At 36.3% G+C, this 20616-nt stretch overlaps 1 protein-coding gene across 10 annotated transcripts in view; it reads left to right on the top strand.

Annotated features, from left to right (window-relative positions):
* pcdh15b (protocadherin-related 15b) overlaps window positions 1–20616 on the top strand; it is a 179290-nt gene that overhangs the window by 109308 nt on the left and 49366 nt on the right. For all 10 annotated transcript variants that reach the window (XM_042767219.1, XM_042767212.1, XM_042767211.1 and 7 more), the window contains 3 exons: window positions 9205–9510; window positions 10475–10702; window positions 13714–13830. In XM_042767219.1, the coding sequence (XP_042623153.1) occupies window positions 9205–9510; window positions 10475–10702; window positions 13714–13830 (651 nt within the window). The remainder of the gene's footprint in view (window positions 1–9204; window positions 9511–10474; window positions 10703–13713; window positions 13831–20616) is intronic.

The following is a 20616-nucleotide window of genomic DNA, read 5'->3' as shown; positions in this document are numbered from 1 at the left end:
AATTCAAAGTCATTTTTCCACCCTCATGTCGCTAGCAAACCCATATGTACAGTGGCCAAGAGAGCTCAATGCGCTGCAAAAAAAAATAAATAAATAACCTTCCAAATAAAAAAATAAAAAAACACCTGCAAATTAAGAAAACATCTTCATCAGCACATGTGTTGTCAAATTGATGACGATGTTTTCTTAATTTGCAGGTCTTTTTGCAGGGTTTTTTTTTTTTGGCAGCATGTTGAGCTCTCTCTGCTACTGTACAGATGACTTTTTATGCAAGACAAAAAAAAAAAAATGAAATTGATTTGAATTGCAATTTGATTGAATTGTTATGCTTCATTTAAGTTTCAGAAAAGATGCAAGATCACCATAAGAGCACCATAAAAGTAATATTTATTTGGGGTCTGAAATTATTTCTTTTTTTCTTTTTTTTCAAAGAAACAGATGGTCATTTATGTTGTTATTTACTAAGAGTCCTTATCTAAGCTATTATATGATGTCAGAAGAGTTTAGAGCGTGTGAAAAGTGTTAGAGGTGAGAATAATAAACTGAGGGCCTGAAGGCATAATCAAATTAACCAAAATAATTAACAAATGCAAGAGACAGGAGATGTGTACAACTGTCTGAATGGCAGTTTCATGGACAAAAAAGTTGCAAAATAATTTACATGGTTTTTTTTTGAAATGACAGGATTTCTGCAAGACATTAGCTGCATTTACATGGACCTTACTAATCCGATTGTAAACACTTGATCGGATTGAAAACCGAAACTGGAAATTACTACCCATGCACAGTGACGTAGAAATAGCGTAATGACGCTTGAGCGCGGAGAGGTGTTCTTCTTGGCGAATAAAGTATCATAAATAAGTGTTCTGTCATTATAAAACTCCCCTTTCACTCAGCGTATGTGAAGTGAAACAGGACCACGTCCCACCAGAGTCCTTGTTTAAGACTCTCATTAACAGACGACTAGTTTTGGGTGCGGGAAGGGGCACTTTTACACCTTTTTTTTTTTAAGTAACATTAAGCAGCACAACAGTTCATGTGCTGGTTGAAGTAGATAAATATCATGTGTGCTTTTTAAAACAGTATGCGACAGCAGCGGGAAACTGTATATTCATGCAGTGTGCGCATGTCAAAAGAGTAAATCCGATCAGAAGCTTCTGACATATAAACGCGCACATCAACCCGATCACTTTATTAAGCGTTCATGTAAACACTACATTCAGATTCGTCAATCAGAATGAATTCATTCCGATGGAAGCAAAAAGTGTGTCCATGTAAACGCACCTATTTGTTTCAAGAACCAATATTACTGTTACTAATCGCATTACAGTCACAAAATCTCAAATCAAACGCCTGCTCCTTTAAATCCATCACAGTTACTTTCACTGAATCTGACTGTTCTTTTGTACAGTTCTATTTGAGGATTTCAATCCCTTCCGTGGTTTCATATGACCGGTGTTAAGCAGTGTGTGCTGGGGTGTGCTCGTGACGCCAGCAGCTGTAGTGTCTTTCTCTGCCCTCTTGAGCCCTTATTTCACTCTCTCCCCATCGCTTGCCCAGTTGGCATACACCCACAGCAAAGTCCCTGCCCACTCCACTGTTTATGATTTTCCAATTAAAGAAATGTAATTTAAATAATTTGTTACCTTCGGGGACGTCCTGTAATGAGCAGCTTTGTTGGGCTCTGTTAAGCTGTGAAGAGTTGTAATTATTGGTCTAGATTAATAGAGCCGCACTTTGTCATCAGAATAATCACAGGCTAATGCTGGCAGACTGTTTATTAGCAGAGCGTTGCTTAAACATGTCTACTTCATGTCAGATAAATATACATAAGATCTCATGAGATGGGCAGGCATCATTTTCCAGGGTTTTTGATTGCTGTGTTCTAGGGATACTATATCACGCTATATTTGCTGGAAAGTTTTTTTTTTTTTTTTTTTTTTTTTATACCAGACCATTTTTGGATAATCTAGTGAAGTAAGTGCTATTTAAAAGATAGGTTTACTTATGTAACACTTAAGTTAAAAATAAACAAATAAATAAATAAAAAGAGACAAAACTATGGAGCCCCTAAAGGGACATGGTGATGGTAAATAAAATGAGATGGCAGAAGAAGAAAAAAATAGATGCATTGGCATTCTCTCACAAAACTTTTGCATTCTCCTGAGAAGCTTTGTGTTCACTCACAAGAATTTAGTGAATAATATGAGGTTGGATGAAAAAACTAATTTGGTGGTCTTGTGAGCAAGCACAGAGTTTCTTAGTGGAGTGCAATAAGTTTAAGAAAGAATGCAAATGTTTTGCAAAAGAACGCAAAGTGTGAGGCAGTGCAGTATTTTTTCCTCCCATCTCATATTTTTTCCATCACCTTAGAGACTTTGTACAAAACACTGAAGCTAACATTTAAAACAGGCTGGTTATTGATATAGATTCCGGTTTTGATTTAATTAGATTAATTTGGCTATATTTACATTGAAATGTCTATTTTGCTTGAACATACTGAATGAACTAAATCATTTATTTGTTAATGCTAATGATTATATAAGACCGTGTTTTAACTGATTCAAACTGGCAACTTGTCTTTTGGAACTATTCAGGAAAAACATGGCTCTTAAGAGACACATATGTTTCAGGAATCAGGTACAGTAGTACTTTTTCCACTGTTTATTTTTGATTCACTAAATGCAACTTGTATGAATCATGGTTATTTTTAAGAATTAAATTGTGTGGTTGAGCTATATGTTTGACTCTTTGAAAAGAATCAGCTCAACAGAGCTATGTGTTTGTGAATCAGACTACACTGCTCGTGTTTGTTTTTGCATGCAGCCAGCCTTTTTATTGCTTCACATTCTGTATAGACTCTGAACTGACATTCACAACTACACGACACATCCCCGCTCCATGTTTTACTCCATTTCTCACACGCAAGTCCTGTTCACTGACATTTGCATAAATATTTATACTGGAGTACAGCAAAATCCCTACACTTGTATGTATATATCATGATACAACGCCAGTGCTTTTGCTAATTGTTTACCTCTTGACAATGTGATATTTGTGTGAGTACGACAAGCTTCATTTACAAACCCTCACTTGTCCTGAATTCATTTAGAGCTCCTGACACGTCTCCCAGCGAGAGGCACATTGGATATGGTCCAAAGCTTAACGCTAGCTAAACATCCCCTACGGCTAACGCAGCAGAGGTTTCCATATCATTAGAGAAATGCCCACAGAGCTCTATCAGCACTATCACAGCAGAGCCTGCATCGCTGCTGATATTACACCTGGCCGGCGTGCTCATTTCAAATGACTCAGAATACGCCACAGCATGGGAAATTTAAACTTGTTTGAAGTCGGTTAAGTTCAGGCCTGAGAGTCTCATCTCATTGTCTGCAGTTGGAGAACTCGTTGGTTGACATGATGTCCATTCTTGTGCTTGTTTTTCATCTGAACACTTTTTATGAACTCGTGTACTTGCCATTTTGATGTGGGCAGAAGCAGACACCGTAATTTTCTGCCAGCTGTCTCTTTGATATACTTGTCTGTATTCCATCAATACGCCTCATAATGATTTCAACTCAAAGCAGAAGTTAGACAAATAAGTGGGCAACTGTTGTTATCAGAGGTGCTACAAATTAGTGTGATGCATGACCGCTAATCAGAAAACATAGTGAGAACTTGTCTTTCTGCCATTATTTGCCTGATAATGCAGTCAGCATTTGTAAAATCAAACCCCATTTTTTTTCCCCAGTATATTCAACTAGAAAAAAAGGGAATTAGGGGGGTTTACATGACATCATTTTCAACTAAAAGCTGAAAACTTTTTTATGTGTTTTGGCCATTCATGCACATTAGAACAGTATTTTGAGTGCTTGAAAATGCAAACTTTTGAAAATGGGGTTCAAAGTGCAGGGGTTTTTTTTTTTGTTTTTTTTTTAACAGGTCCATATCGTTTCTGTGTAAACTACAAAAACAAAAGTTTTTAAAAACACTGACATGCGCATGCATATTACATGTTCAGTCTATAGGTAGTTACACACGTGCGAAGTGCTTCTTTACAAAGTGACATCGCCAACTTCTGGCCTGGCATGCATAATACAGAGATTTTAGTTTTGTGGATCTGTGTGAATGGGGATCATTTTGACTACGTTGTCATCTGTATGCAAAGCTTTTAAAAAATGCAAAGGAAAACTTTTACGGTTTTATTACAGTTATGTCTTGTTAATGCAACCTTTGATTTTGTACATCGAAAATGGAGTCAGATTGTTAACAAAAGACTATAAAGTAAGAGGGATTTGTGATGTCAGTTGAAATAGTTGTTTTAGAAGTGCCGTAAGTCATTACATTTTGATGAAAGATTACAAAGACTTTGCGGAATCGTTCGCATTAAGAACAAAAAAGTGCATTAACGTCACATGGGATTTTGATGTCATTGACTTGACTAAGGAGAAAGTTTTAGTGTTCTCCATTTCGCGATGCCTGCCTTTGGAAGCATTTGGAAGCAAAACAATTGTAGCATGTTGTCAGAGTGATTCTTATTTAATTTTTACAGAGTCTAGGGCAGTCACAGAGACAGGTAGGCAGACATTTTTTTGCTGCGGCGCCCAGGGAGCAGTTGGGGGTTTGCCTTGCTCAAGGGCTCCTCAGTCGTGGTTTTGAAGGTGGAGAGAGCGACTGATTGTAGTTGTGGTGTACCTATTTGGGAGAAAATCAATTTTTTTTTACTCCCAGTCAGTCCATGTAGGTGAGATATGTAAGAACGCAAATTTTAGTGTGCTGCTCCATAAAAAAAAAATAAATAAAAAATAGCAACGTTAATTAAAAATTTGCATTCTTTATCACGTCCTACTGTTTTTTTACAAGACAGCATCACAACATGAGTCCAAACTAGGGATGTCAGTCAAATTAAAATTTTAATCTAATTAATTACATGATTAATCGCAAATTTCATCTGGCTGTGAAAATACCCCTAAAAGATTTTTTAATGCTATTTTTGTGTTAAATTAGAAAATATTAAGCAGACATTACAAACAGTAGCTTCATAAAGAAATATTTTATTTGATTCAACATAAAATTTATGACACACAAACGTTTAGGCTGCAACGGCCTAACATAAACTAACATTATAGAAAATAATTTTAGAAGCATCTCAGGATTTTTCCGTTCATGCAATGAAAGACATTGGTAACCAAAACAGCTGTGTTACCAACAGTCTTCAACAGTCTTTTGTTCCACAAAAGAAAGTAAGTCATTCAGGTTTGAGTAGCCTAAATGATGACATTATTATTTTTCCTGGGTGGAGTATCCCTAGCCCCCCCTTTAATTAAATAATACTCTAAATAAGAAAATAAATATACCAGCAGTCTTTCATTCGATTCATTCAGGAATTAAGTAAATGGCTCACTTTATGAATCAGCCTTTGAATCATTGATTCACAAGATTCGTTATATTCAGGACAAACAGTACTGCTTGTGTGATATTGCTTTTTATGTGGTATGAATATGAGACAAAAATTCATACAGGTGCATTTTTACCCCAGTATCTTGAATTTTAGGGCATAACTGCATTTGTGGAGTTGTTGCCCTGCATCATATTTGTCAACAGTCAACTGTATGAAATGTAAGATGACGTACAGGTCTGGGAGTGGGGCCAGTGCGTTAACTGCTTTAAAATATTCTAATCGTGTAATTTTTTGATAACTAATTAATTAAGTTAACCCGTTAAACTGACAGCCCTAGTCCAAACACAAGCAAACATCGTGTGCCATTTCTGCTGTGCCCTATATTTAAGTTGAATTAACTTTCGATTGATTACTGAGAAGATGAATGCTTTCATTACCGACTTTTGCTTACCTTAGCATGCGATAAAGAACACACAGGAAGCTCTGCAATCTCCTTAATGCTATCTTTATGTTGTGTTTGTTTTCCTACCATTATTTCCTCCTTATTTTCAGAGGGAAATTAACCAAAATGTTTCCAAATAACCAAAATTATATTCATTTAGTGCAGCAAATGAAAGCAAAAGATTTCTTGACCCCAACGACAACATAGCTAACAGCCCACATATAAAGGTACTGGGTTTCTGTGAAGTTCAGCTGTGCATCATTTTTTTTTTTTTGAATAAATAAAGCTTCAATTTAAAACTTTTTAAATAAATTAATAAATCAAAGAAATATAATCCTGATAATAATAATAATAATAATAATAATAATAATAATAACTCCTTTTTAGTTTATATATTTATTATTATTTATTCATCAGTTTTAACCCCAGCTCTTTTTGAATCACTTTGACTGTATTGCTGCTGGGTAATTAAGCTGTAATGCATGTAATGCATGAAATATAAATAAATAATAAATAAATAAAAATTTTTTAATAATAACAATAAAAAATTATTTAATTAAATATAAAATAATTAAATAATAATAATTTTAAAAAATAATTTAAAAAGTAATATTTTTTTATTTCATTCATTCATTCATTCATTCATTTGTTCATTCGTTTGTTCATTTTGGAAACATGTAATCTGTTATTCACTCACTTATTCAAAGCAATTCTAACACCAGCTGTTTTGGAACTACATTGCCCATATTGCTGCTGGGTAATTAAGTTATCACTTTCAACTTCCTACTTCAAAAAGTGCATCAGAATGGCAATTGATGTTTAATGTGAGCTTGTGAAAAGCGATAATACTGATTTCCCACAGATGCGGATGTATAATTTCATGCAAATGTGATGGAGACATACACAGTTAATGATAAACATTTCGTCACATAAAATGCATCAGTGACTCAAAGTTCTTATATTAAATAATAATAATAATGGAAGCATTTGCAGAACCAGGTGTATAAAACACGGTAAATGATCTTCACTCTTGATAATCTCAAACCTGCAAAACATATGCTTTGTGCATTGTGTTTCTTCATACTGTACATCATTTGCTGAGCGTTGGTTAATGGAATGCTATATGTGACACCTGCCGATACATACTTTACTTTATTTGTCTCTGCATATTTAACAGGGATTGGAGAAAGTATTTTAATATGGAAAACATAACAGCAATTTTGTTTATAGCAATCACATTGTTCATTGTTGATGATAGTGGCAACTACTGTAGAGTTGTTAAAGGCTTTTCAGTTACTATAATAAGTGTCTTATTTAGTATTATTTTGAACTGGTTTCATTTTTCTAATTGAAGAAAGGGCCACATTCCAAACTTTTCACTTTCACTGTTACTTTTGACAAGCTTGGTGGGCTTTAGAAAGCACACTGTCACCACCGCTTCAGTTACTGCATGCTAAAACTTTCTCTGAACCGTCTGTGTCACTGACATTTCCTTTAAGCATTTATCTCTTAATTATATATGAAACACCTCAAATTAAAGACATCACTGTAACTCACTGGAAAGGAACATTTGAAGCAAGCTTTTATCCCTTCACTAATACATATCGTAGAGCTTGATTTTTCAGATTCTGTTCATTTAAACATGGAAAATGTGGCTCTTCAAATACCTGTCAAAGGGTCGAGTCTGTCATTGACTTTGGTGTTTCAGCTTTGGTGGTAGTAAATGAGTTTAGACCTGACCCTTTGGTGAAGGACAGTATTAGTTCTATCTACGTCTGTAAAATATATAGCAGGCAGTCTTGGAATGCTTTGTTTCAGGGCTTATCAGAATTAAAAGCACTTTGCCTGAGTGTCAATGAGGTGCTTTCATGCACAAGTGCTGAACGGATAAGAAGCAGATAACACAGCTGGGAGTTTGCTTGATGGCATTAAATCTGATATTTAAGGCCTGTCTAAATGGAGAAACTTGAGAGGCCACAGAGGGGAAGAGATGCTTTATTGATGGTCCATTTGTCATTCCCGGGTTATATTGTGAGACTCTCTTCCATGAATCAGTAAAGAAGAGACTTTGAGGGAAATCCTAGATGTTCTTTTCCTTACAGTGAAAGCGAGTGAGGACTCAAGCTGTTAAGTTGTAAAATAATAATAAGGAGTCATATGGACAAATTTATTTATTTATTGTTTGTATTCTTTTTGAAGCTTAAAAGCTTGTTATATGGGTTTGGAATGACATGAGGGTGAATAAACAATGGTAATTTTCATTACTGGGTGAACTTTTCCTGAACCGTTAAGATTTAGTCAGACTTTTTATTGGTGTGTGTGAGCTGAGTGGGGAATGTCAAAGAACAACACAGTGCACCTGTCTGCACCACTGCAGGGAGTCACAAATCTTGCTGGTGTTTTTGTTGATTGACTCATCACCCTGCTGATGAAGCAGGTGTATTGGGGGTGGGGGGGGGTGTTCGGTGACTTTGTGTGGTGACGTGTTGAAATTATAAACTAGCGTTATGTTTTCATGTTAACTAATGTAACTTTGTAGCATTAAACATTTAAAAATATCTGTTCATAATATTAACTAAAGATAATTTATCTAACACGAATATTAAGATGTATGTTGAAATTAACATATTAACATTAACTTAATATTTGTTCATTGGAGTTCATGATAGTAATTTTACCAAACTGAACCTGAAGTGTTAATAAAAAATAGATATAATACATACACTACTGTTCAAAATATTGGGGTCAAGTTAAAACTTTTATACGGGATGCGTTTATTTAAACTTATAATATTACAAATATTACAATATTTTATTTAAAATAAATTGAGTTCTTTGGAACTTTCTGTTTATCAAGGAAATGTATCACAGTTCCCACAAAAATATTGAGCAGCAAGAATAAATCACAATTCAATATGTATTTAAATAGAAAACAGTTATTTTAATGTTTTAATGTTTCGTAATATTTACTGTTTTTTACTGTATTTTTAATCACATCAATACAACCTTGGTTAACATAAGAGACTTCTTTCAAAAACATAAAAACAAAATTGTACTGAACCTGAACTTTTGCATTTTGACCATAATGATCGTATTAAAGACATTTGTTCACTGATATAAAGAAGTATGTTTAAATCTAATAATTCAAAATTTTATGCAAATTACATGACATGCAAATAGAAATCCACCCAACAATCTAATTCTCACTGAAAGAAAGAGTCCTAATCCAGTAATCAAAAACAACTGGGAACATTTTTGGAAATTAAATGTCCAGCAAGCACATATGAGTGTAATTGAGTGTCTCTGTGATGTATGTCTTCTTTTAGATATCTATGTAAATGTTTGTGTGTGTCTTCATCCAGGCTACTGATCTGGACCTGGGCATTAACGGGCAGGTCCGATACCAACTGGTCAGTCACAGAGATCTCTTCAGGATCAGCACTGATGGCAGCATCTTCACAGCTGTGCCTCTGGACCGTGAGGAAAGGGCTCAGTATGATTTGGTTGTGCAGGCTTCGGATGGGGGCAAGGACCCTCGCCGGACCACTGTCACACTCTCCATCAAAGTGCTGGACGTGGATGACAACAGCCCAGCCTTCTCCCAGCCTGCATATCACATCACACTGCCAGAAAACAGCCCAGTGGGCATGATTATCCTCAATATCAGTGTAAGTTACACACATACACACATACCACATGCATAGTCAACACATCAAACACAGCCAGATCAAAAACATGACTCCATGAAATTAGCCTCTGGAAAGCATTTCTTTGCTAATGTTGTCTTAACTTGACTGGACATGTTTTACATTTGTAAAGGGGTTCTTGGCTGGTTAAATTTTTTGCAATATGTAGCTTGTTAACTTGACTTACTGGGAGACCCTTAGGGAAAATCCATAACATGTTTGTAAACTTAAAAGACATTCTTTAAACGCATGATGCTTTAAGAGCTGGAGAACGTAAACTTTTTGAATTGGATGATCAGGGTAACTTTTGAACTGGGTCATTTTTATAAATTCTGTTATTATTTTATTTTTATTAGCATTTTGCATATTCTTCAAGGAGTATGTAAACTTATAAGCAACTGTATATATGTATAGTTTGTCTGTTTCTAAATTCTGCAGCCAATAAATTGCCACATTGTGTTAAAAACAAGCCATATTTAGTCACATTCTTGTGATCTGGATGATATTTTCTTTTACTTTGTGTAGCTTTGGTCATACTTTTTAAGCATGAAGACATACCATGCAACATGTCCATATTGGCATTGCTAGATTCACCTTAATCTGTTTTGGATAAAACTGAACCACTGCATTACAAGACCAGACACAATTTTATCCTCAGGAGCTACACTCCACAGCTTTACAGAACCATCCAAAGATCCGTGTCCTCTTGGGATGATGTTTAGTTTGCCATAATGGTTAATTTGTGAGTTACCACAGCTCAGTGCCTTGCTGCCGCTGAAGTATCTTTCTAATTTACTCATCGCTTCCGGGTCACTACAGGATTCGTTTCAATCATTAATGTAACCCAGTCATTTGGTTTATTCAGAAAAGGTTTAAGGGTTTAATTAATGCTGAGATTAGAATTACTCATCCAAAGTGTTTTTGGCCTAATGATTGTCTCACGCAGGCACTGGACCCTGATCTGGATGCCAACATCACGTACCGTATCAGGACCGAGGAAGCCAGAGAACTGTTTGCAGTGAACCCTCTTACTGGAGAGCTGAAGGTGCTTCACTCACTTGATTTCGAGAAACTCTTACCGAATAGGACAACATGGACCTTCGTGGTGGAGGCTGTGGATGGAGGAAGCGGCAAAATGCCACCGGGGTTGGCCTCTGTTACTGTCACTGTATTGGTAAGAGAGTCTCAGTTATGTTCCACAATTCCAACCAAACTCCTTAAAATCAAGTCTTAATCGACTGCCTTCTTGGTAAAGTCCCCAGACAACTATTAATACTAACCCGGCCAGCATGGGGATTCATACTGGTCTAAGCTGGTCTCTTCAGTAGGGGATATGACCATTTTGCTGTTGTTTGTTTGGGGGACCTGCAAACCAATTCTTAGAATGGATGACTAATTTTGTCTTTTATTTTGATAGTTTTAAGAACATATTTCGACATTCAAAGTAATTTAATGTCTTTATGCTATAATAAGCTGTAAATGTGGCATCGCATTTACCACTGTTCAACATTTTTAATTTTTTTTTTTTTGGTCACAATCTGTTGCAAACACAGCATTGCAGCAAAGGTACCTGATGCAAATATTCAAATGTGCTCTCCTTAATTGTCTTCTCTTTCATATACACATACTGTAGGTCTGATTCATTTTAGTGAATGGAAGTGAAATATATATAGTATAGTTTATTTGCGAGTGTTAATCACAGTGTTTAACTAAGTTATATCAATGGTTAAATAAAGACATAAATAGTTATATAAATTGTTATAAATGGTTTTATAAATTGCATTTAATGTATCAGTTCAAACACTATCACCCTATTTGAGCTCCTCTGTCATCCTATATGAGATCCTTTAGCTTCCCTTGTTCATATAAATGTTGTATTCTTCTTTGGTCAAGCTTCGACAAGAGAGCCAGGGCACTGTTAGACATTTAACCAGTTGTTTAGGATTACATTTATTTTTTATGTTTATTTCATTTCCCAAACCGCCTGCAGTTTGATAGGTTTCATCTTCAAAGAAAAAGAGTTTAAGGAAAAGCATTTTCATGCAAGGAGAAACAAAGCTTATTATGTCCTCTACAGTCTCCCAAGAACCCATAATTGTTTCTGTGTTGGGATTATTTATTAATTTTCCTTCTGTGCATGGTGTGGCTAATTGATAATTAGTTGCTGTGGAAAATGAAAAAGTGAACAGTGGAAATGAATGTGCTACCTGATGCATGGAAACTTGGAATGATTATGATGGGATAGAGGCCCCAAGGCACCATCCTGATGGAGAAAACGGTCCCAGTGCGACTAAGAGCACCATTGTGAACTCACTACACTTTGCAGATTTACTATAAGGCTTGACGAATTTTATTTTTTATCTTGGGAGGGAGAAGACACACATAGATGTGTGGGGATTGGAAAATAAGAGAAAAAAATACCAATTTCACTCCAAAGTACTGCCTAAAGAGCTTTTATTTTGGGGATGTGAGCAATAGCAAAGTTTTATTAGTCTGTACTCAGGACTCAAGGACATCCTTGAATAAGTGCATTCTTACAGGAAGGATGAAGAGTGGGGGATTGACAGGGGAGGGAGGTGTAATTTGGATACCTGAACCCGCCTGGCCTCTCCTTGGACTCAGAGACGGCTGCTCTATTGAGTGTATTAGGTCACATTGCATCTCTTCCATCTCCCAGAATCACCTGTGTCATCAGCATTCATGGGAGCCATTCGCATTTTTTCGCTTTGCTGTATCTTTCCCATATACAACTTTGTGGGAAAAAGTTAAGGTCCTCCACAAAGTGAGAAACCACTTTTACAGCAACCTTGTATCTGGAAGTTTCTCCAAAAAAATAATAAAATAAAATACATAAAAATAGTGTATAAAAAGTTATAAACCATGATCCAAACAGATCTACAACATTACAAACATCGATTTATTTGATTTATTATTATTATTATTATTATTTACTAAAGTAAGCATTAGTAATGAGTTAATGAAGCTTCCAGAAGCAAATACCTTTAGCATCATGACAGTGGATTGTATCAATACTGTAATATTGAGCCCATTGTATGAAATGGTGGTATAATATCAAACTATCACTTATAGTCAAGAAAATACAATATAAAAAACAATAGATTTGTATGTTACACCAACATTTACAAATACTTACAAATATATTAGCTATTTCAAGGGTTACTCCACCCCAAAATGAAAATTGTGTAATTAATCACTTACCCCCATGTCATTCCAAAACCGTAAAAGCTTTGTTCATCTTCTGAACACAATTTAAGATATTTTGGATGAAAACCGGGAGGCTTGTGAATGTTCCATTGACTGCCAAGTAAATTACACTGTGAAGGTCCAGAAAAGTATAAAAGACATCGTCAAAATAGTCCATCTGCCATCAGTGCCATCACTTTTTGTCTATCCTGAAATATTGACAATAGTGGTCAAAACATTTTTAAACATTCAATTCAAGTTTATTTGTATAGCGCTTTTTACGATACAAATCTTTGCAAAGCAACTTTACAGAAAATTAAGTTTCTACAATATTTAGTAGTAGCTTATCAGTGATGACTGTCAGTTTATGTGCATACGCCAGAAATGTTCGGAAAAATCAATAAAAGACATAAACAAACAGATGATTAAAATTTGTTTTTGTAAATAAAATGTATTATAAATGCACTGAAATTTCTGCAACCAAAAATATTCAGCCAAAATAGCAAACAAACAAACAAAGAATTTGGTATATTCCCCGATATACCACTGTTTTCAAACTTCTGAGGTCAGGGTATGTCTATCTTGAAATGTCAGTATTAAAAACGAATTTTTGTATGGAGAAAATTAATAGAATTTTTAAGCTCCAGAAGCACTCTACTGCACTATATAAGAAACCCTTTTTTCAGCTTTGCCTCTTTATTCTCTCTAGTAACCTTTTCATCTGCCTTTAGTGCTCTCTCAGTGGCTATAATTATGTCTCACCCAACTTTTTCCCCAAAAAGTCCCCAAGCATCTAGCACTGTGACACATCCTTAATGCACTGCATGATGTACTATTGAATAAATGCCATTTTTGCTTAGTGTTTTAGTGTTCAAGGCTAGCTAATAGGGCCTAAGCTAGTGCACAGTCTGACAGTTGAGGCAGGCGAAGAGAGCAGGAGTTGAGGCACTAATCGGAGTTTGATGTTCTGTGTCTGGGCAGGACATGAACGACTTTCCACCAGTGTTCAGTCAAACGCTGTACCGGGGAATGGTGGCACCCAACGCAATCAAAGGGACCATAGTGACCACCGTACACGCTGAGGACCTGGACCCACTGGTGAGTTGCCTTGATTATGTGTGTTCCTTCATCACTGAGATATTTCATTCAAGGAATAGTTCACTCTGAAATGAAAATTAGCTAAACATTTACTCACCATCAGGCCATCAAAGATGTAGATGAGTTTGTTTCAACACAACAGATTTGTAGAAATTTTGCATCACATCACTTGCTCACCAATGGATTCTCTGCAGTGAATGGGTGCCGTCAGAATGAGAGTCCAAACAGCTGATAAAATCATCACAATAAAACACATCAATCAACAACACAATTTAAAATCAAGTCAAGTGAAAATCTTTGTTTTTAAAAACCAAATCCATCAAGGCATTTTAAATTTAAGTCATCGCTTCTGGCCAAAATACCAGTCCATAATCCATAATGATGCTTCCTCCAGTGAAAAAGTCCATCCACTCTTGTCCTCTCACACTGAAATCCACCAATATATTTGTTTAGAACTGTTTTGGACTGTTTTCATTTGTAAACAGTGCTTGATCTGTGCTGTGATGTAATGCTAAATTTCCTTTCCAATGAAGAAGCAAACTTATTTGCATCTTGAATGGCGTGATAGTGAGTACATTTTCTGGAACTAACTATTTCTAGAAACAAGCTAGTCCTTTAAGGAATGAAAGTTCTTCTTTAAGGAATCATAGTTCTTCATTTGTACACACATCATGCACAGATGCTTAGTAGCAATAAGAACACATGAGATTTTACACCAATAGTCAAACATCATGCTTCACAAGAAAACATTCGCCTTGATCTTTTTTTCTACAAAATGTCACTGAAGATATATCGAGTGTAGCATCAAGTCTCTAATGATTAAACTAGAGTGTCATTGACAGTCTCTATTGGTCGCTGCCTGATGTGACTGTGAATAGGTCTGACTGCGTTGTGCAGCGAGCAAATGTGTACTATGTGGCATGACTTCAAAGGGCTAAGCACAATAAAACAAAGATAAGAAGAGAAAAAACCATCAGCAAAGACTCAAAGCTGTGTGTGTGTTTAACTGAAGAGGCAGCTACACCAGCCCTACCGGTGAGTAACAGCCTGGCACGTCTCTAGCTCTACCTACCCTCCACAGGCACAATCGCAGACAAACACAACCAGCATCACACAATGGCATGTATTTTACCACGGTCCAGGGCTGTTATAGTATTTATTATTTAGTTAGTTAGTTAGTTAGTTTAGTTTTGTTTTGTCTGTTTTGTTTTTATTTTATTTTTATTTTATTCTGTTTTGTTTTATTTTTGTTAATTTGTTTTGTTTTTTGTTTTGTTTTGTTCTTTGCTTTGCCTTGTTTGTTTGCTTGTTTTGCTTTTTATGCCTTTTTTTCAATTTATAACAACAAATCATGTTAAATTACTGTTATTTGTTCTAATTGCAAATTGTATATATATATATATATAATTTTTTTTTTTTTTTTTTTTTTTTTTTTTTTTTTGTAAGCTCTGCACCAGAGAACAACTAGTGGCTGGATTTGAATCAGCTAAATGAGACTCAGGTTTCCTTTAAAATGTACAATGTGACTATTTCTTAGTTTTATAAAGATCTAGCAAACGCCCAGAAGGGGTTTTATGCCGCAACTGATTACATGCTAGCATGACTGTCAGGTCAAATTCAATTTCCAGGAGCAGCTGGTCTGCTTCCCCTCCTCCAGATTTACTTTCCCTGAAACATCACATACATGTTGTACATGTTAATCAGACACTCCCTTCCTGTTGAACTGGGCAGCACACACTCATATTAATGGATGGTAAATGAAATGATTCTTATTTATTATATATTATTTTGATTTTAGTTAACAAAAATATATTATATACTGCTTGTTTTCATTAAAGATAATAACTTGGTCACAAATCCCATGTAGCAACCACACAAACAACCTTTTTTGGTCAGTTTGGCTTTACTCTTTCCCTTTCTCTTGCTCTTACATGCTTTCTTTTCTTTTTTTTTCCTTCAATCCAAATGCATATTCACATGGACGTGTGCAGATGTAACGCTTCTCCGTAACCTCAACCTCAAAAAAAGATCAATTGTGCTTCAGCCAATAACTCAGCACACATACCAAGACTGGTCAGGGGCAAAGCAGGCCAGAAGCCCCAGCTGCGACTGGAAATTGAATTTAGCCTGACAGTCATGCTAGCATGTCATCAGTTGCAGTATAAAACACCGCTTGGGGTTTCTAGTTTGCCACATCCATATGAGAATAAGCAATTGTCACGTTGTACATTGCTATTATACAGTAGGTTAATGGAAAGATTGCTGTTTTCATCAGTGAACTGTAAACTATTGTTGCTTGCTAAGCTATAATCTACTTATAATTACAGAATGAAGTCAAGCTGCAAACAAAAAAAGTTAAATTGCAGCTACTTATTGGGGCTTATAAATATATTATACTTTTAAGTACTGTAATTTTATTTTATAATAATGGAAATAGCACACTGATAAAAAAAATAATAATAAAATAAAATAAAAACTTAAAAACAGTATCTAAAAAAACACAATATTGATTTTGGTTAAAGTAATCAATCAAAACATCAACATCAAAACTTTGTTTTTATAAAAAAAAAAAAAAAAAAAAAAAAGACAAAATATAGTGCAGGGACTTTTACGGAACTCCAAATAGTTAACTGAAACCATCCGAGTAAATCTTTTATTTATTTTTTTATTTTATTTTTTTATTTTTTCTTGCAACGTTACTTGAGAGCAGTTGCATTTCTCTTATATGCCTCTGCTTGCTCAACAGCAGCATGTGAAATATGGTTCTGAATTGATGCCATATAATGTGACATTTTGTCACCCTGAACTGCTGTCACACTACTGAAAAATGAAGTTAGGTTAGTAGCATTGCTGCTTGAGGTTAGCTGCTTAACACTGGGACTACATGAGGGATTTGAACAAATAATTATTTGAGCATACATCTGTTGTGGCGCTAAACCTAAATTAAATTTCTGACTCTGACGTCAAGTTGAGCGATACATGAGGTCTTTATTAGTGAGCGCTCTGATAAATGGCATTTTATTCATTGGAGGAAGGTGCATTTTTGCAAGCAACACAGTTTATCTGTCTTTGAAACTGAGGGATACTTATCCTCTTCAGTGTATCAGATCATGCAGAAAGCTGCTATTATTCATAGGAGCTGGAGCATTTTGTTGCAGATGGTGGCTGTTGAATGCCAGTTATTTAAACATATTTTTTTTTTTAGCATGAGTCAGAGACTAGATGCTACACAACCTCTCAGTTCCTGCCATAAATGACATTTCAATAGGTCAATTTTGTCAAGAAAGCACTACTAAGGAATATAGGGCATGATTTTGAATCACTTTAGACTTGTAATGCATTCTAGACATTTTTAGAATATTCTTTGCTACTTGAAAGCAGTCATTTGAGTTGTATCTTCTAGTATCATAACACTTCTGTGCTGTTGCAAGCCATTCTGACCTGTTTTTGACAACAACACAGATTTAATGCAACTTAATGTCAGTGTTTTAATCTGAAACATCATGACATGATCCACAGATGAAATTTGGCAATGTGCATTTACTGTCATCTCGTCTCATACATGCTCAGTCACAAACATCAAATTGTGATTGTTTTTTTTTTTTGTTTTTTTTTCAGGGTTTTTTCATGGGTTTCAGAGAATTTATAAATTATTAATAAATGAATAAAATCTGTAAAGGTAGTGGAAAAGTCATGGGAATGTAGTCAACATCAATGTTTCCTGTAATTTTCATTATTTCTATGCCTAAAAATTACTGTTTTTTTAAGTGATTGTTATAAAATTCTAAAAAATTACGGAAATTAACTGGTCAGAAACTGAGGGGAACTGAAGTTGGATCGGATTGGAGCAGTAAAATGAAAACCCAATCAAAGTGTATCTAAGTTATTGTATCAGGAAGTGTCCATTTTGCTCTTTGAATTTTTTTTTTTTTTTTGTAAATCGAGGCTTATGCTGCTTGTGATTACTCGTTATGCATTCAGAAATGTTGGTATCATTAGAAAGTCGCATTTCTTAATGAGGGCAGGGTAATCACAGTCTACTGGGCTTTCAGTATCAAGAGTTCAATTACTATTCTAATTTACCATCTTGCCTAATAATGTTTTCAATGTGATGCGCAATTAACAAAATCCTATAAACAGCTTGTGCAGTAATCATTCACTGAAGTGGTATGAAACTATGCATCCCAAAGTGAAAGACATTTCCCCATTAATATGACTGATTTGCTCTAGAGATAGTCATGTGTTTTTGTGGACAGTTTTAATTGCGTGCCCCTTCGTAAGCCTCGGGGTACACATACTCCTCTGTGGATTGTGCCTGCTCATAGGATGTTCATTGTGTATTTGTCACTTTTGTGGTAGTGTGAGCCTGGATTTGTACCTGTGTTGGCGCTCATTTGTCTAGATGCAAGTGTATTTGTGTGTCCCTTGTCCCTGAGGTCTTCTGTAGCAGATGGTGATTGAGTTAGTTTGTTTCTCACATTTGCCATGTTTTTCAAGACATACAGAATGCCACCTTTACATCTTTCTGAGATTACAGGCTAGCTTGAAAGAGCACTCTTATCTCCAAGTGATGGGAATTTGTCATGGCCGGATCATGGTCCCAAGAGGCCCCTGAGCATACGACAGCTTCCATCTCCACAGGTCACACAGTTCACACAGTATACACAGAAGTGCCCAGGGCACTTACTGAGGGAGCCCAGGGGACATGGAGCCCTATTGATCAGCTCACACTGTATATTCTCAGGGCCCTAAGAGCCCTACTGTCTGCTTGTTCTGTCTACAGTCAGTGGCTCTGTACCCTTATTGGTCAGATCACAATACATATTCTAAGGGGTCCAGGAGCCCTAATGGTCAGCTTGAAATGTACAGTATATGCAGAAAAGCTCAGGGCCGCAGGAGCCCTGGTATTCAGCTCATGCTGGATACACTGAGGGGCCCTGGAGACCTATTGGTCAGCTCAATCTGTATATTCTGAGAGATACAGAAGGCCTAGTGATCAGCTCATATTGTATGCAGGGCCCTGGGGCATTAGTGGTCAGCTCATGTTGTATACACTGAGGGGCCCTGGAGCCCTAGTGGCCAGCTCATGCTCTATACACTGTGGGTCCCAGGGACCCTGGAGCACTAGTGGTCAGCTCACATTGTAAAGGCAAAAGAGCCCTATTGGTCAGCTTGCATGATATATTTTGAGGTGCCTGAGGGGGCCCTAATGGTTAGAATACAGTTTATGAGCCAAGGGCCATGGTTCAGTTTTCTTTGGCAGTCTCGGGCCATTCACCCTGAGGCTTTGGAGGCCTCTGGCTAGTCTGAGGTCCCATAGCACTGGCCCTACCCATAATTCAGTCTTGCCATTTGTTTCCTCAAAACATACAAATTTTATCTGTGAGATTATCAGTAAGTTTGATAGTAACATACTAATTTGCCATTTTTGACCTAATGTGAAGCACTTTGCTATCCGTTTGCACACTTAGCAATTAACAATAGCACTATCAATATTTAACATGATGATCTTTAAGTGAGCAAATGTTTTAAAGCTATTTTGACAGCATATTACTTCCCACCCAGTTAATACATGGCTGATAGAGTCTTTTTTTTTTTTACATATTCAGGCAGAAATCATCACTCTGACCACATCCAAAGCTGTGCATTACCGTCAATTACTTCAGTCTTGTTGATGGATTCAACCTTTTTTTTTTTTTTTCTCAGTCAAGCAAAGCAATCATTCGGTGAACACAGTTTCCGAGGGTTATTTCATACTGTCACATAATGATTCTGTTTTTCACAAACAGCAGCTCTTATTTAGGGCATCTCTTCAGCCCATTGGTGACCAGGTTTGTTTTGCTGTCTATCAATGTGGTTCTGGCAACTCTCTCCACTTTTCCCTATTCTCTGAGCATCTGTCAGATGGATCTTCATACTGGCATCTGATTTCTCCTCATGCCCATCAGCGTGTATTATTCATTAGCCATCCTCATCCACACAGAAATAAATCAGAATTAAACCCATCTTTGTCACGCCTTCCTTAATACATAAAAAAAAGCTGACTTTTTCTGCGCACAATGCAATCATATCTGCTATTATAGAGTGTCTTCAGACTGAAAAGACATAAAATATTAAAGCAAAGTGACTGGAGGAATGAGAGTGCTGTTAATCAAACTCCTCAGGATTTTAAAAAGAGCAACGAGGAAATGTAAATGATCTGCTAGTTCGATAAAACACAGTGTGGCATAACTTCTCATGCTTTCGAACGCCCCATGACCCCAATCCTCTCCATACGCCCTGAAGACACAGGACTGAGCTGAAAAATCATTTGTAGTCTGATTTCACGCCAAAACGCATGCCCCGACCGGCACTATGTGTGGAGCTGTCCCACCCGTGGGAGGATGAATAGGTTTTTCAGCACGTTCTCGTGAGGACTGGGCCACCCGCAGGCTCCATTTCTCACCCGGCATCACCCTCGTAATTATCTCCATCACAGCAGGGCTACCAGCCCCTCTGTCCTCAGGCCAACGCTACACATCGGATCTCACAGTCTCACAACTTATGAATCTCGCAGTGGGAGGCGGGACTTGAGAAGAACAGAATAAAATGAACAAATTGGGTCTGTCAGATTGATTTGAATCCTGCTAAGAGTGCGTAGTAGAAAAATTTAAGTTGACCATTGCTTGAGATATTTTGGTTTAAACATGTCTGCAACTTAACACCTTGTAAACTTGACTTGAGATCTTGATTTATACCACTAAAGGACTGAATCCTTCATTCTGACTGATTCATATGTTTACATGT

The sequence above is a fragment of the Cyprinus carpio genome, chromosome A12, assembly GCF_018340385.1.
Source record: "Cyprinus carpio isolate SPL01 chromosome A12, ASM1834038v1, whole genome shotgun sequence".
Taxonomy (NCBI): Eukaryota; Metazoa; Chordata; class Actinopteri; order Cypriniformes; family Cyprinidae; genus Cyprinus; species Cyprinus carpio.
This window is presented reverse-complemented; position numbering and strand designations above follow the sequence as displayed.